Below are 19,347 nucleotides of genomic sequence, written 5' to 3'. Positions count from 1 at the left end.
TAAATGACGTATTGAGTAGGGACAACAGGGCAATCTATAGAAATGACTAAAAATAATTCAAATTGAATATAATTGTATGGATACAATTGATAATATGAATTAACACGAGTTAAACTTTGTGTGGTTCATTAAAATCTCGTTTTACGCTTACGATATGTCAGAATTATATACGTAATACATGCGACCATTAGGCAATTTACTTAAAGTGTTAAAGTGCTAAAAGCGTTCGCTTCCAATAATTCAGGATTGCGAAGAAGCTGTGGCTTTGGATCAGGAATTCGTACAAGACGGGAACGAGTAGCAAAAGAAAAAAGAAAACAGAGGCAGGTCGAATTTTCAAACATCGATAAACGATCGCACGGGTAAAGGAGTCCAAGATCGCGCCTTCGATCCAAAAGCATGCCGGGAATGTCGGTGGAAAAGCTCAGTAGAAATTCAGCTTCGGGAAACCGAAACGGGGAAGGGGAGGGCGAGAGAGAGAAAAAAGGAGAGGCGCTTGAATTCCCGTGCGACAGAATTCTCGCGTGATTCCTCGAGTGGAATTCGATGACGGCGTGGTCGCGTCGACGCCATCGCGTCAACCAGCGGGGCTCGGATTGCTGGTTGCTACATCCGCGATTGGCAGCTGTCCACCGAACAGCAAGACCGATGGCGATGTTTCGATCTACCGATAAATCGTCGTTGAATCGAGCATTACACGCGTCCTTCTCCGATCAATCGGCGCGCGCTTACCAATCGTGATTGTACGTGCGAGATTATCGATTCGCGCGCTGCATCAGTTATAACGCGTCATAATGCACGTGAAACGTGCCCTCTACCACGCGAGAAGGCCACCTTACAAAGGAGACGTTGACACGTTTGATAAAACAAGCTTTGTATCTGATAAAACAGCAGCTCCGGATATTCGTTTAGGTTTATTTAATACGTCGTCCACTAAGCGTTCATCAATGTTCATTGCCTGCGGCGGTTTTTCTCTAGGTTTTTCTCAAAGACCAATGTCGCACATGCTGTGCCACTAGCGTTGATAAAAATTACGTTACAAGTATCTATAGTTGATTGCAATTAAATTTTGTCGCGGAGAATTCAAGGAATGTTTGTCTGTGTGAGAATATGTGGTAATAATGTAATATACGAGATCGACGCGAAGATACAAGTAATTACAGAAAAGAGAGATAGAGATCGCAATTATGGGATGTAACTATCTAGAAAAAGGGATGAGAGGTAGAAGGAGAAGAAGATGGCGCGGGATCGCCGATGGGAAGCAGAAAAGATGAATAAAACGGAAAGAGGTGGAAAATCAATTCCTGTAGCACCTGGACGATCGTCTGTCGCTCGATAATTCGTGCGAATACCCTCGATGCTTACACCTCGTTTGGCACGAGAGGGCCCTTCGTCGGGGGCGTCGAATCGTCAAAGTCGACGGAGCGAGAGGAGGCCCTCGAGCCCATCGTTCGAGTTTTTTCAAAGGGCCGAGTATGAGACGATAGCGAGCGAAGACGCGCCACTCTTTCAAAGGGGAAAAATCTTCGCGAAGAAGTGGCTACTTCATAACATGTCTTAGCGTCTGCAAAATTTTGCTCCTGTGTAAGGATAAGTGTAATTTCGTCTTGATCGTTAATCGAAATATGCGCTTGTGAAAGCACACAAAATCGAAATTCTCGATGACACTTCGAGATTTACTCTTCCCCGGCTATCACACAACGATTACACTGATCGACAAAGTTTCATTTTTCTTATATTAAACTGATTTGATAGGGCTTTTTCTTTTATTATTTTTTTGTGCTGATTTCAAATTTGTTTGTTCAATTTATGTGAAGAAACATGCATTAAAAATTTTTCTATTTATTTCTTCGACTTAGATATAAATAAGTAATTCATAGAGAAAAGTTACTGCGCGTTTAACATAACTCTTGTTTATTATAAAAAGTTTAATAACAAAAATTAATTATTTTAATTAAAAAAACAACAAGCTTAGCAAAATAAGAGATTTTTTAAAAAAGGTGTTTTAAAAAATTGAAACTCATAGAATAAATTCTAATTTAAATTTTAGAATCAGCATAAAAAGAATACATACAAATTAACTAAAATAACTCATTTAACTAAATCATTGTCGACTAGTATTATTATAGAATATAGAAAGTTCGATATTCTCTTAATTAAATTTACATTTAATTAAAATTTTATTACATGAAATTTACTGTTGATATGTACACGGGAGAGAGAGAGAGAGAGAGAGAGAGAGAGAGGGGGGGAACGGATTTATTAAAAAATCTAAAAATTTAGTTACATACAGGTATATAACTCTGAAAACAATTTTGTTATTAGAATAATTAAGTATTTAGGACACTCAAGCTGGTTACCGGAATCAAAATTTATTGTTCGCGTTGTTCATCATGCTTGAGTTATCTGCATAATTATTTTAATGGACCAACATTATTTTTGTATCTGTACCAAACTTTTACATATTTCAGTAAAATCGTACTTTTCGCATATAATCGTCAATATAAAATTATGAATAAAATATTGACCATTGGAGTTTTGGATATATATTGAATTTTGGATGCATTCGGTAATCGGTACATTGTGACATAAAGGAAGGAGTTTCATTTATCGTTTGTAATTTGTAATAGGGAATAGGAATTGGGACTATAAATATACGGAGTCTTTCCTCCATCAAATGATCAAATATCAAGTATTACATATTTTCGTTCGTAAGCTCTAAAAGAAAGTGACGTTTTTTTTTAATCTATTCGTTGTGCGACATATTCGATATAATATCTCTATTCATTCGGAATAAATATAAATAGTTTTAAAATATCTGAATATATTTTCACACATACATAGTCGATATTTTTGCTCGATATTGACATGTCTAATTTAAACAAAATTTATTTTAAAGAATGACTTTTTAAAATTTAATTTCACAAGCTAAAAAGATATCGACTTTGCTATTAAAGAACTCCTAAAGTCGTCTGTTTCATACGGATTAAATGCAATAATTTTCGTATATTTAGAGATATCTCGTATTTAAAAGAAACCATTTAAAAAAAAAGAAAAAGTATACGCTAAATGCATAAAAAAGGTATTAAATTATTCTTCTTAATAAAAAAAGGAACGTTGTAGGACGTTGCGGGACGTCACGCAACGTCCCGCAACGTCCCGGAACATCTCGTAAAGTCGCTACCGCGTCGCTTGATATATTATTTTTACGTATATATTATTTTTTAGATTTAAAAATTTATTTCCAAAATCAAAGTATATTTGTTAATACTAGTTTGTAGCAAAAATTTATGTTAAAAACGGCAAATTCGAAATTGAGATTTTTTTTACCATTTAACCCAATATTACGTCTAAAACTGTCAAATTGCGACAGCATTTGTATAATTTAAAAGCTCTATAAATAACATTATGCCTACTTACGAAATTGAACACTACAGGCTATAGTAGATTACACGAAGAAATATGGTATAACTATGGAGTTCGTAGAATTAGATTTAGATATCTAATTCGATACGAAAGTCCTCTATAATAAATATAAATGTGTTTGCGCGTAAATTAATGTAATAGTACAATATGTAGTAATGTGAGAATGGCATGTGAATTGTGAATCGTATAAGCTAAGCATGTATAAGTCTTATAAAAATGTTCTATAAAAAAACAGTAATTCTATTAAATTTCAATCTTCACTTTAGGATCTCCTTAAGTTAACTTAATTGTCATATTTCAAGTTATATCCAATTAGAGTTTTCTTAAGAAAAGAAGATTTTTGCTGAAATATTTAAATATTTGACTAGATCGAAAAATAATTTTGTTGGATTATCAAAATAATTGTATAGGACGCTTAAAAATAATAGAAAATGCTGCATAAAGTTTTAATATTTTAGCAACCAGCTTGAGCGTCCTACATAATTATTTTGATGGTTTAATAAAGTTACGTTCAGAGATTTGTAAAAATTTATCTAGGAAATTTTTAAATACTGTGGCCCACAAAACCATTCTTTCCAATCATATTTCACATTTTATCACTTGTAATATCACACACACACATAAACAGATAAAATAAACAGGTCAAAAATATTGCTGATATATAAGTTAAATGTTGTTAAATGACTAAAATAGCAATTAAAATAACAACCCAGAATATATCAATCCGTTGTCAACGCTAAGAGAAACAAAGTGCAAAAAATGGCATGTCGACGAAGACACGAACGTAATAGGAACTCGGAAGTAATTTGTACATTGTCGGGTATCGTTCGGGCGAAGCTTGCGAGCGTAAAGATGCATGTTAGGAGTGAGTTAAGTTGCGGATAAGAGCGGCTTCAACTTCTCTCGCGAGAGGCGTCTTTAAAGTGCTTAGAGTCATCGAAGCGGAATCGATTTCATGATAGACGTGTGCAGTGATTCACGAGCGACTATCGCGACAACGACGACGACGACGACAAGTCACCGAAGACAAGTAAAATCTCACCAGTTTAATCATCGTCGTCTCTAACAAAATTGATTAGATACTCTTGGATGCTTCGCGATGACGTCGCGCTATGCAATGTTTCGTCTTCCAATCTACTAATCACCGAGACACCTCGCGTTTTCTTTTTCCACGCCCATGACTTACAATTAGAGTTGAAAATTGTAAGAACTGTAGCAAACAAAATTCATAAGCATAGCATAGCCACCATAAGACTGTTTGGACCATTGAACGTGTTATGTAAATCAATATCATATGGCAATTTTATTTTGAATTCTTAATCTAGACTGTCTTATGCTATGCTTATACATTTTGTGTGCTATAGCTCTTACTCTATAATCTTTGAGAATTAAAAAAAAGAAACGAAAAGAAAGAAAAAGTTTTGCTGACTCTTTAATTAGTCAGTGCTTGTATCGTTTTAAATTGTAATTTGATGTATAATTACATACAATAAATATCCAGCCGAATGTGTAATCCGGAAACGGTCAATGATATTATTCAAAAATGTTTCTGGTTTCGCTCACGTCAGTGTGTTGTTATTGCCGTACGTCAAGTGAAATGAGTACAAAACACGCTCTTGCATGCTCTTACGTAAGTTGAGTTATCTTATAGACGGAACAGGCATGTAACTGTTATCAACTTTTTATGTAGAATTATCTTTCGCAACTTTTGAATTTTTCTTAGGTTGATATTTTCATAATTGACTTTTACATTTAAGTATAGTCTTAAGATGTCATGAGCCAATCACAGAGCTGTATTAAGACATTATTTAAAACGGTTCTAAAATAAAAATTGACTATGAATATACTTGTCTTTGAGATGTCAGAGATAATCTATAAGAGATATGCGAAAGAGATATGAAAAGGAAAAAAAAAAGAAAATAAATAAATTGCTACTTATTAAAAGAAATATACAAGGACAAAGAGAACAAATTAGGTAAAATATTAAAAAATTTAATTAGATAGAGATCTAGAAACGTTTTTCTTGAACCATTCAAATAATTTTGTAGGAAACTTGAGCAATGCTGCAAAAGATTTTGACATTCCAGCATCAACTTGAGCAATAGCTACATAATTATTTTTTGATAGTCGAATTAAGTTATTTTAAAATCTGTATTTAGTTAAATTTTTAGATATTATTTGTACATTATTAATACATTAACACAATTGTTCTTTCGGTATATAAATGATGAGTAAGAGAAAGAAAAATGTATAAACTTTGACAAAGAGGATGGGAGAGAAAAACGGTCATTAATACACTTCGGCTTTTAAAATTCGTGAAAGATCCTTTGTCTTCATTTTCAACTATCATGATTGCACTCGTCGATATTGCACCATGTGAGCTTATCGGATTAGAAGGAAATTTCGGTCAAAGTTTCATTCGGCGAATGTGTCGCTGCATCGCGACGGTCTGATTTTTTTTTCCACTATCCGCGTGTATTTACGCCGAGCGTCCCCCACATGCGAGAGTCACAAATTGTGCCCCGCACCACCGTGACCGGCTCTCGTGGCCGCCGCTATAAATCGAGAGGCAATTTGTCCGAACCGGTCACGTTCTTCCGTCCCTCGTGTCTCGTAATAGTTCGTGGCCGGGTTTCATTTATGCCCGAACCCCTTTGAATTCCGTACGAACTGTAGTTCGCGGTTGTGAGCTAAGGGCCGATCTGGGCGCAAGTGGTTCCTAGCCATCTGCCACTGTTTGGTCCCCTTTTCCGATTTTATCAAACGTGATTAATTCCGCAACATTTAATCTGTCGATTGATACGGTCATTATTGAAATACTTTCTTTGTATCAGAATAATTTATATGGAAATGAAGTACACTGTCGAATTAATGCAAGATTTATCGTAATTAATGCAAAATTCGGTGCAATTCATAAATAGATTATTATCTTAATAAAATTAAATATAAACATACGTTTTATTAGAATATAATAATCTATGATATATTTATGAATTATATTATGTGTATAAATCTTATATTATATTTTAATGAATTTGATAATGTGCTTCATTTTCATATAAAATATTCCGAATGTAATTTTTATATATTTAATATTATTCTAATAAATAAATTATTAAAATATAATTTTATTATCAACAGTTTGTGACGACTGTCGTACGGATCTTTGTGATTGATTTCCTTGCATCACATTATTATGTTGTGCCTAACGTTAATATATAATAAATGTATATGACCTAGAATTTATTATTTCTTTAAATATTTGTGGATATATTTGATATGTGTACATAAGAGATACGTGGCGATGAAGAGGAATAATAAATATTATTCTTGCGTTGTGTGTGTAAAAATTAAAAATAAATACAAACATATTTATCATCCTCATGAATTCGTAAAATGTTTTTATAATATAATATAATTTTACATAAATTTTTTACATTAAAATAGATTTTCTAATAAAATGGTTTTTGAAAATAAAAGTCTAATTTAATAGATTTTTTCAGATTTTACAATGTATGTACAAACGTACTATATAAAATCTATGCGAAGTGTTTCATAGATTTATATACAAATGATAACAATTAGAAAATGTATGTATATTTCAAATTGATACACGCAGCTTTCACATATATATACAATATAACCAATTAGATATACATATGTCAGTCAAAATATTATAATTATTATTTTAATAGAGAATTATATTATATACAGTAATCATATAATTCTAAGTGTTGGTAATACGCATTAATATTATTATTATTAACATGATACAGGTTTATAATCTCTATAAGTATTGTTATCAACACTATCATAGTGTGAATTTAAAATCTATGGTGTTAAATTCGTATCGATATTTTTTAGAGTACGGAATCTTGCATAGAATATGTATTAATTGATAATATCGCCATTGCTAGGAGCAAATATGTTATCTCATTAACCATAATTGTCTTGCAAGATCGAAATACTTAACACAAAGGCATCGAACTAAGTACTCAATAAGGTCTAGTATGACCTTATTGAGATCTAATATGACCTACTTGCCGTAAGTAGTTACATGATGAATTCAACAAATAGTATTGACTATTATACAGGCAGTTTACGTGACTTGTTCGTACCAGTTTGCTCAGTTCGTTTTGCTGTTAGTGATGCCAAGTGTGCCGAATGTTATATTTTTAATTAATATTCATAAGCTTTTTTATTCCTTCTTTTGAATCTAACCCATCAAGTCAATTTTGGAACATAGCCATTATAAAACGGTGAAGGCGAGGCGCGTGTATTTGTCGCCGCGCAATTTACATCTCTATCGGTCGTAACCGTCGCGTGACTTTTCGCAGTCGCGCATCACCTCGTCCGTCGATCGCTCATCTCTGCTTTGCATTTGGCGTGTACGTTTTATAGGCTAAATTTGCATACTTCGTCTGCAACGTAGCTTTGCCTCGGTGAGTTTTAGAGCTCTTTCCGGCATTTGTCCGTCGGTTACGAAGAGATTGCCGTGGGTATCTTCGCGAGCCTCCTATTCGCGGCTGTCTCATTGTTTTGATAGTACACCACGACGCAACACATCAAGCTATACATTAACGCGTTAATCCCTCTTCCTTTCATACGGCGGTAAATTTGCAATTTATTTCGAATACCTATTATACTTGTCTTGCAGCCTTGCATCTACAGAGTGTAAGCGACGTCATTAAACATTAATTTAACGATTCTCGTTGAAATAAGTTTCGAGCGATCATCCGCGTTACAATCTCGATTCGCGTTTAGGTGATGTTTACACAAATCCGAACTTCTCATGCTGTATGCATCACGCTCCCCGATTTTCGGATTTCGCATCGGAGCGATCCGGCTTTAATTGGACTTTCCACTCTAATGTCGGTGTGTCGCTCGTAATAAGCAGAATGCATTTCCGCGTGTCCCGGTGTGCGTTATGCGTCTACATGTTCGTCAAGTCTTAACCGTGACAAATACCTCAATTGTTATATCTGTTCCATCGCGTGTTATGACACACGCGACGTTCCGGGTAACATTAGCTTATCCCTTGAGGAGTATACCCTGACTTCAAGCTTGCATGACACAAGCATTCAATATATACAACGCGCGGTTGCGGATTTCAGACTAGAAACGCGAGTAGCATGATTTAGAAGATTGATATGGTATATTTATTGCATGCATCGATTTAAAGTCTATTTGCGGTTAACGTATAACAACCATAAAACTTTTACAGATTTGAATTTGAAAGGCAAATGGTGGATTTTGCGACACGAAAAGGCTCTTAGTTGCAAAACATTGGAAAATTGAAATTATAAATAGCGTTAGCCAATTTTACAGAGATTGTCATCTAACCGTAATTGATTAATTATACGATTATATTATACGACAGTAATATCAGCGACAAATTCCCGCGGCGTGAAATCATTTACAATTCTTGATTGCAGAAAGATTGCCAGCCAGCACTGGCACAGTACTATATTAAGAAGCCGGCATAATGGCCGGCAACCGGGACACTTAATAATTAACGGCGTATCCGTATATGCGAAGGAGGGAAAAGCTACGTATGAAGCATCGCCCGACAGACAATGCCGCTCATTACCGCTCTGCATATATCGGAGTTGCCGCCTGAGTCCTCGTAACAAGTAGCGATGGTAGGTTGCGATTTTCAGGACGATAACCCAATAATCCTGCGAAAAGATCGTCCGCCGTGCAGAACGAAACACGTTGGATGCGAATCCACATTTATTCCTACGAAATTCGTACGTTTCTAATTAAGTAAGTAAATCTAATTATCGCGCTCATATTACACTGCAATCCTCGGGGGCTTCCTTTCGTATGATAGTAATAAGATATGAAGATCAAGAGACACGGTAGCGTCTCGTGCCAAGTAAACGCGCCGTGCTTCTTTTACGCAAGTCGACGAACAATCGAGATTGTTGCATCTCAACGGCTGAACAAGTTCTACGTACACTCGATCGATAGTCACCGCTCAGGTTGAATAATGAAAGTGCTTTTACTTTTTTTTCTACGTGCTGTACGAGCGGAGATACTTCGATGCAAAATTAAAAATGTATAAATTTAAGGATTTCTCTCAGATCGCCTCAGATCTTCGTTTCTATTTCATATTTCTGCCATCAGATGGCACATCGACATAATCAATAATTGCAATTAAAAACATAATTTTAGATAAATATGATATTATTTTTAGGCTGGTAATAGTTTGAGAGTGTTATGCTATTTTAACGCATAATTTGAGCATTTAAAAAAACACAGAAAACTAAAAGGAATGTGAAATAGTTTTTTTGTACTATCATTTTATTTTTTTAAAAGATTAAAAGATTATACATGTAATATCATCGTATAAACATAAAAACATTAGCATTTAAGTTTTATATTTATTTATATACAAATACAAAGCCTTGAAAAATCGAAATATTTCTCAAGTAAGATAATTATTAGATGCTATATGGAATTTTTTCTTTACGGAAAGAATAATTTTACTGAAGTGTGAAAATAATTAAGTATGTAAGACGCTCAAACTGATTGTTAGAGATTTATAGCTAATTATTATTGATGGTCCAATAAAATTTTTTTCAGATTTGTATCTTAATCTTTTTATTTTAGCAAAATTGGAAATTATATACTGAAGATTTATTAATCTCAACAATATCATTCCTTTTATGCATAATTTTCAATTCAAGCAACTGCGCGACGATTATTATTTATAGTTGCAAAACACCGTAACTAATGGAGTACATAATATCACATATTAAACTGACAAGCAATTTAATATTATAATACTGATACTAATGAGCATGAAAACACTGTGAATAATTCTCAATTTAATTCCTAATATTAAGTACCCCAGTTTAGAACTGTGTTTCACAATCGATAAATAAATGGTACGCAATTTGTATAAATTGAAAATTGTAAGATTCACGCAAAAATATTATCAAGGATCAAGACCTGTTTTGATCGAATATAGCCTCCTTTGCTTACACACGTTGAACATTTTTCGAGATTTTTCCTTATTGTTGTTTATTATAAATTACAAATTAGTTTCAAAAATGCTTGTAACGAGATCAATCGTAATTCTACCTTACAGTGTATACTGTTTCAAAAAGAAGTTAATATATTAATTTCCGTGAAGCGATATTATAACCACGCTGAAGAAGGTAAGCAGGGATTGGTTTGCATGCTACTAATCGTGCGAGCTCGACTTGCTAGCTTTACGTCGGTTTTATTCGGTCACTCTGTCATACTGTTTCCGAGAGTTTCTTCCGTTTGCACCGTTCGTCAAACTACACGCGTATAACGCGTAGTTATATATAGCTTCGTTATATATTTGAGCAACTTCTAATGAGGGCGACAACTTTTACTAAATCGCTATTTGGCTCTGTAGATCCATCATGACAAATGTGATATATGAATGGACACACAAATCTTTCAATGCTTGCACTTACGATTCAATACGTATTTTTAACGCGCTACAGATTTGTATCTGATAACGACAAGAAAGTCTTAAAATTCTAAAACAAATGTATTATTATAATCGGACTTAAATTTCTGAAATTGTAATTTACATTTTAGCCATCAAAAAGATTTTTTAAATTCTTTAATATCAAAAGAGAATAATATTTTATAAAGTTTGCATATTAAACTTTTAAACTATATTTCTCTGTAAACTAAATTTTACTTAATTTCAGTGATATTTTTTCCTAAACTTAGTTCGAACAGTTTCTTCTATAATATACGACATTATTACTCTTCGTGTCATTAGATATCCCATCAATTCTCGCTAATGAGAAAATCCTTTTAACTTTAAGAGCTCTGTAAAAACTATTTTTAAAAGAGACGACGGTGAATCCAGCGTACTCTTAGATCATACATCTCAATTTTATGCATAACAAAAAGTATTATATTTGGCACTGAGAAACACCGCAAGCAAAAGCGGAGTACTGATCGATCCAGGGCTGAGGGCGATGCTTCGGTTTTTCCGGCGTAGAAAATCTCGCGGTTTCAAACGCCGACCGGTTTTCACCTTCTGACCGTGAGGCACGTAATATTACGTCACGTATACTTGTGGCATCCCGCGGCTCGAGAGAGATTCTATCGCCCTTTCTCGATGTCGACGATACACGCGTATTTTGCAACTCACTTTGAACGTACACACAACTCCCTCGATCAACAATGTTCGCCATTTATTTCTTGCTCACGTATATCAGGGAAAACCCGGTTAGGAGTAAAGAAAATGAAGCTCGAGGTATGTACTCTCATATATATAGACTCGATTTATCTAATTATCATCATGCAGCACTCAGCGGGAAGCGTTGCCTTAAGGCGACGAAGTATGTCAGTAGACATATCAATCCTTGTACTGATGAACAAGATAAATTCTTTGCGATTTTGCAAACTGAGCGTTTGACCTAAATGTCGCGCTCCCTAAAAATAAACACAACCTATATATCAAACGTAACAGGAATGCTAATATTATTAATCAAAGATCTTTGTTATACCCGGAAAGAGAGAACGGTTTGAAATATTTATATTTCAAACTCTCTCTCTCTCTCTCTCTCTCTCTCTCTCTCTCTCTCTAGACCATCAAAATAATTATGTACATATATAAAAATAATGTAGAATAATTAAGTAGAAAATTTTCACTTACGTGCGTTTAATCTCGTCGATTTTCACTTAACATTTTCACTTAATATTAATTATGTAGAAACTCGAGGTGATTACTAGAATGTCAAAATTTTTTTGTAAAATTAATTGCTTATCACGCTTGAGTTTCTTATAATTATTTTCCTATAATTCCTATAATTATTTTGATGGTTCAATAAAATATTATTTTCACAGATCTGACTAACTTTTTAAATATTTAAGCAAAATCGATCTTTTCATGTACAGAAAGACTTATATTTTACTAGCATACTTTACAATCTTTTCTATATCGAGAGTCTTCAATTTTATGTTCTACTAAATGTTATATCGCGTAATATCGGATAATACGTTCACCTTATAGTTTACGGGAATTTAGCGTGTACGAGGTGCAGTATCTATACTTATATAAAAGAAGGTACCTTAATCATCCTATCATAACTCATGCTAAAACTGTTAAGGATTATAATACGGTCTAACTTTCACTAGAGCGCAGATCAGGTTCGATAGGTTGGCGATTCCGCATTTCTGGAGGCCAGCAATCCGCTTTTACGATTACCGCACACGTGATCATCGTCGAGATAGTTGTGAACTTTAGATATTAAGCAGTCATCGACATCGAGATACCGTGAGCGATCGAAATCACTCTGTTAAGTTTGCGAGCGACGAATTCCACAGGGAACGTACCAATTGCCTTAAAGGTAACGCGCGCACAACTATACGCACCTGCGTCTCTCAAACTTCGAAACATGATTACACAAACGCTGCATACTAATATCTTAGCAATGAAGTAATAAAGGATTATGCGTGTGTGTGTGTGTGTGTGTGTGTACGTGTCTATGCGCAAAGCTTCTTCACGCGACTCCTCTTCACGACAGGATGATAGCTCTCATTACTTACTCTCTCGAATGCACTCAACCTTGATTCTCGATATCATCAATGACCAGAACTGTCCGTCCAAATTACTCATATCAATCATCGCGCGGTTCGATGAGCTAACTGATGAGCGCGAAGAGGTCAGGCACGTCCGCGCGGACATCGGCACGGTGAAAGGCCAGGAAGGCCTTCGCCTTCCACAGAGTATCTCGATATTGCTTTTTGTGCAGCGATCGAGAGTAAAACGCTGGTAATAGTCACGCATGCGAGACGTTAACTCGCTGGCACGAAGAATGATCGTCACTGAGCGACGATCCATTATCGCCCCGTGCATTGTTTCCCGAAGCGCGATTAACCCAATGCGTTTCTGTAAAACTAAAAAGTAAAAAAAAAATACAAAAAACAAAAAGGAAGATAGAGGCAAAGTACCTCTGGCTTTTGCGTAACATCTTCTCGATGTTGAATTAATATTGATGTTGTATTAATATTGATGTCAAATTTATCAGAGTATTAATCTTGCGACTTGATTTATTAGCTAATTAGCAATGACTATCTCGGGTACGGTTGCAGTTATTATCATTATCATTTTATAAATAATCTCAGATCTCCATGCTATTATAAACGTTATCTTTCCATCTTTACACATGTATTGTCTTCATCGCTACTTTGATTTTAACTTAGTAAACGGTGTTATTAATTTTCCGACACGCACAATGTTTTTTTTTCTTATCTACAATCTTACACTTTGACCATGAGTCCTATCTGATGTTGCTTTACGATTTGACACACGACGTCATTGAGAACACGTTTTCCTGACGAAACCGTGGCGATCGGTGGACGATCAGTTATTGCGCTAAGAAGGATTATCAGGAACAGCAATTTATTTATGTGGTCTTTGATAATAACAGTATGGTGTCCTGGCGAGTGCACGCTGCCAAGAGATTGCCCGGAGATAAAAAATGGCTCGGAGATGTTTATCTCCTCGCATGGAACTTGCACAATTTCGCGTACCACACCGTGGCAACCGCGGTGTGTCTACGTACGCATTGGCCAACTCCCTCGAGCAAGGCTTTCCTTTCCTGTTACAACCAATTTCGCTTTTACGATTAGGTGTCTAAAACTGGAGTCAATAAATGAAAGATCTTACCCCTTTAGAGCACAACTTCTCCTATTCACTCCTTTTCGAGCAACGTTTTAGATCGGAAATGAAAAAATAGAATTACATATGAAAATAACAATTCCGCTAAAGCGTCTAAAAATTCAATTAAATACAAATCTGAAAATAATTTTATTGGGCCATCAAAACAATCATGTGAAACACAAGCATACACGGAGAAAAATATGATTTCGCTGTAAACGCAAAAGGATTGCAAAATTTAATTATTAAATTTGTTTACTGTTTATACCAAACTAATTTGTACATTTGATAAATATTTTGCATATTTTTGTTGCAAATAATAAGCGAGTGTATATAAGAATAAATATTTCTTATACTTGCAAATAATTTGCGATTCCTATGTTTGCAAATGGAATTTGCCGTTATAACATAAGATTAGCATTCGTACCAAATTTTTTCTCTCCGTGCAACGAGCATGCTGCAAAAAGTGTAGACATTCTAGCTTGAACGTCCTACATAATTATTTTGATGATGTAACAAAATTATTTTTAAATCTGTAGATTATTAGAGATTTTCGGATTTTTCAGCCTACATTTCCCGTATATAATTCATATTTCATATATATCCTGCTTTGACTAGATTGCTCAACTATTTCACATAATCATAAAATCAAAGAATATTAGATATTAAATAGAAATATTAAATATGTAGATTAAAAATACTTATGTAAACGCGCGGAGACTCTCAAGCGCGTAAAGGTACCGATCAAAATTCGGTTCACATAAAAGGAAAGTCTCTGACTCCAGATTACAAGATCTGACCCGACAGTTCCATTTTCGAAACACCTCGTATAAGTGTGATTTGCTCACTTGGCGAGAGCAGAGAATGGGCCGGATGGGTTAATATCAAGAAAGAGTCACCGACATGCGTGTCCGGACTGAAGAAACGTTTTTAGGCTGGAGAGCGTCTGTCCCGGGCGTTTCCGGTCCAGCAAGCACGATTCGCCGCGCGATAATTACTACCGCTCCGAGCATACGAACGGGTGATTCCGCAATCAGCAGCGTACCGTCGTCGTCGTGCCCGGAGGCTACGTTCTCCTTCGAACGGGCGAATATTCTGTGGACGTCGCGCGATTATCTCGGCCGATGAATCATCGCCGCGGTTTCCCGCCAACGAGGTCGCCGCGTTTCCACACACCATCCCCCTTCGTCCGAGCGGGTGTCGCGAATGTCGTGAATCCCGCGTTGACGAGAAGCCTCTCGCGATCTCGTGGCACGATTGGACGGCCAGGTGTCAAGATTAGCAACCTGGTGTCTCGTTATCGCTCAACGCAAGAGAGGGTGGGGAGGCAGTCGTCTGGAACGGCGACGGGAATTTTTCGTAGTCGGTGACGGTGGTGGGCACGAAAGTCGGGTTTCGTGATCCAGAAGAAGAACATGCGGGGGGGAAGGGAAGACGGAAGGGCGGGGGCCACGAGCCGCGAAGAAAGGCAGGAGCTATAAAAGAGCTGGCGGGCCCCATGATGGGCATCAAACACCTCCAACATGAAGGTACGTAGAAGTGGGTCCTAGCGCGTATACGCATGTACTCTCCTATAAACATTAATATACGTATGCATACCGAACGATCGAAGCACTCGTACAGATCAATTTCTCGCGATTACTAAAACTCTCACGCCCGATCGTTCTCTTGTTGCAGGTGTTCGTTGTCACACTCGTGCTGGCGCTCGTCGCCACCGCATACGGTGAGTACAATGGGGGCTTATGAAAACGGCGGCCGGGGATTATGGCGGGGGTGTTCCGCGTGTGAAGTGTTCGGGGCGTTTTTAACCCTCTCAGTACGCCAGAATCCGTGAAAAGTGGTTGCAACTAACTGTAAACGTGCCAATTCACTGTGTCGTACAAATGTGACAATATATATTTTATTCTCTATCTTATTTCTAAAATAAAAAAACTCATTCCAAATCTATTTCAACATGGCATCGTAAATTAAACATTATACTAATGATTGCTATCATCTTGCTTGAAATCGATTGTCTATCAAAATTATATTTTATAGTGTGTTTACTAAAAAAAGAAAGTCATCAATTTGAAAGTCGTTGACTTTCATTTTTTACAATAGTTACTCGATATGTAGTAGGAAAGTGGTAATTGTAAAATAAAATTCGAAAAGAGAAAGTCAGCAAATTAAAGATTTCAAGAAATTGTCGGATACAGTCTTGTTCCCGTAAAATAACACATCCACGCCTTTTATAATAATAACCGAAAGTTATTATATAATTATTCTTTTAAACGTTGTCCTAAATTGGAAGAAAAGTCATTATTGCCGCTACCATGGCAAGAATTATCACTTGAAATAATAAGTTACGCTGCTGTTTCATTATTTGCACTAACAAGCGAGACGAACAGACGCACACACATTTCATAATATTTTTTTTTCGACTTTTTATACGATTACTGGTTAGTTCAGCGATATTAAACGAACTCATAAGATTTAATCCGAGAGCGATTTGTTCTTGCCTCCTGCCCTTTGAGGCGACTTACACAATCGGCAGAACGCAACCAGTCTCCTTCTTGTAGCAATCACAAAATACCTCGTGGCAATTTGCGGACCGTACCAAGCTCCTAGTCGTGCAAAGAAAGTCGATAAATCGTATATCGCGCAAACGTACACGTCTATAAATTGCGGTTACCTAACTAGAAATCAAAATTTTCGAATGCAGTAAAAATAATGGAATCAATTATGATTTCGAAATTACAGGTGGTTACATAAGCAGCGGCGGTGGTTATGGCGGCTTCGGCGGCGGCAGCAGTGGATGGAAGCTCGGTGGCGGAGGTGGATACGGCGGCGGTGGTTACGGTGGCGGTGGCTATGGCGGCGGAGGTGGCGGATGGAAGTTCGGCGGTGGTGGATTTGGCGGCGGCAGCGGCGGCGGTTATGGTGGCGGTGGAAAGATCATCAAAGTGATTGCGGTTAGCGACGGTGGATACGGAGGTGGCGGCGGATACGGCGGCGGCGGCGGTGGATGGAAGTTGGGTGGCGGAGGTGGATACGGCGGCGGTGGATACGGCGGTGGATACAGCGGTGGATACAGCGGTGGATACAGCGGTGGTAGCAGCGGCTGGAAGCTCGGTGGTGGAAGTAGTGGATTCGGCGGAGGTGGATGGAAATTAGGCGGAGGTGGCGGATACGGTGGTGGTGGATACGGCGGCGGTGGAGGTAAGATGTGTTATCGTGTATTTTATTATTGTTCATTTTATTATTACGAGTTAATTAGATTGCTGGTAATACTCACGGTGCAAATTACAATCAATTCAGAAATCAATGAATTGAGAATATCGAGAAATGAAGTAAAAATCAATAGAAACCATAAATTAAAGTATAGGAACTCTATTCAATATATCAAACAAAAAAACATAATATAGAAGCTCCACAAACATTAAAAATCAAATACAAAAACATAGAGTGTAGGTAAAATTTTTTTTGCTAATAAAATATTTATAACCATGTTCGAATAACAAATAAATTACAATAAATAAATCATCTTTAACCTCGGAGACTAGTCAAGAGGATAAGTCACGTATAAATCAACTTTTCTCTCTAAAAATTTATCGGCATATAATTTCTTTCTTTATAATTATCGCGCGACTGTACACGCTCCGACAAGCATTAATGCACATCTTAAACTCATTTATCGTATGAATTAACTTCCAAGCTGGTGATAATGTTCACAACGAGCAATCGGCGCGAAATTAGCTCGTCGATTAATTCAATGGAGTCAAAAAGAATGTAAATAAAATTAATGTACAAAGTATGTCAATTCTGAAAAAGAAACATCAAAATTTTGATATTATTAAAATATCGTAGATCCCTTGTGCATGTAAATTATTGTAGATCTCTTGTCCCACACACGTGATGACATTTATATGGAGTTTGAGTTATTCAATCCATTAATATCGATAATCCTCGCAACTCATTTTAATTTATACAGTTAATAAATCATTCTTTACCTCGGAGAGAATTATCAAGAGGATAAGCCGCGTAAATTATACTTTCTTTTTTGAAAATTTATTATCATGCAATCCCATTCTTTTTTTTATTATTGCACCGTTATGCACAGTTTAGGTATTAACATATATTTTAAGTTTTTATTCACCGTACGAATTAAACTTCCAGGTTGGTGGTAATACTCACGGCAAACAGTAGTGCTCACGAACAAACGGAGCAAAATTCGCTCGCCGATCATCCGTGTATCTCGGCCCGTAAGCATCGATCGTCGTCGATAAGGAAATCAATTCGCGTTTGGCTTCTCTGCCCTTCCGATCTTCGTCAATCCGCCATCGGAAGGTTAAAATGCCAAAATCGGAACGTCGCGTAAGGCAGAAGCAAACTGCGGTTGTCCGGTACATCGCCGAATAAATCTGCAAGAGAAAACGTCACAGCGTCCAACGCATGTATGAGACATCTCATCTCTGTTACCCTTCATCGCCAAGCACAGGGATATCTCTTGGAAACAGCGAACGATATCGTCGCCTCGCTTCCGGCCATTCAAACATGCCGCCGTGTCGTCTAGGCGAAACGACTTCCTTCTCGACGGCACATTTTCCCCCCACGTCCCGCCGCTCGCCATCCCGTTTATCCCACACAATTCGGAAAATCGGCGAGCGTTCCATTTACGAGCGAATCGTACGCCCTGATATTTCAATCCCGCTTCCACGTATAAACATTCTCCCACTGACCTCACCCCTCCCGTTTACTTAACCCGCGCTCTCTTTCGAGGATCGAACGCGTCAGAGCAAGGCACCCTCACGAGCACGACATTTAGCCTATTACAAACACGTAGCGCAAAATCCCATGTAATTCCCCGGGTATTACCCCGGATGCCTCGAACACGAGCGAGCAGAAGTGACTGCGGGAAAATTACACCTGGTGCAAAAAAAAAAAGCGCAGTGATCCATTCCACGCACACTTTTCTCTTTTCCTTTATTGTCTGGACCATTCCACGATTCAGCGATCCACAATAAACGAGTCATATTGATAGAATAATTGTGTGTTTATCTTTGTTTTTTATTATTATGCTCCCCTCCGGGCTGGCGACTGTAACTTTTATTCCTGACGACATATCTCTATATAATGTATGCACGCATGACAAGCACGGGGAAAAATGGAATGCAGCCGTCGCTACCAATTTAGCGATTCTCCGTCGATTTATGTATCCACGGTGATCTTGCATAACGGGGGCGAAATTAAAACCGTAAACGCCCGGTGGACTCATCGAG

At 36.9% G+C, this 19,347-nt stretch overlaps 1 protein-coding gene across 1 annotated transcript; it reads left to right on the top strand.

The window, feature by feature from the left end:
* Positions 1-15,611: 15,611 nt before the first annotated feature.
* LOC108783141 (acanthoscurrin-2-like) lies at positions 15,612-19,114 on the top strand. Its single transcript, XM_018551633.1, has 4 exons — positions 15,612-15,618; positions 15,767-15,812; positions 16,829-17,287; positions 18,245-19,114. Exons 1-4 carry the CDS (start codon positions 15,613-15,615, stop codon positions 18,253-18,255), a joined length of 522 nt encoding a protein of 173 aa, XP_018407135.1. The 5' UTR covers position 15,612; the 3' UTR covers positions 18,256-19,114.
* Positions 19,115-19,347: the final 233 nt, after the last annotated feature.

Source organism: Cyphomyrmex costatus, unplaced genomic scaffold, assembly GCF_001594065.2.
Source record: "Cyphomyrmex costatus isolate MS0001 unplaced genomic scaffold, Ccosl1.0 scaffold142, whole genome shotgun sequence".
Lineage (NCBI taxonomy): Eukaryota > Metazoa > Arthropoda > Insecta > Hymenoptera > Formicidae > Cyphomyrmex > Cyphomyrmex costatus.
Note: the sequence above shows the minus strand (reverse complement) of the source record. Positions and strands in the feature narration are given on the sequence as shown.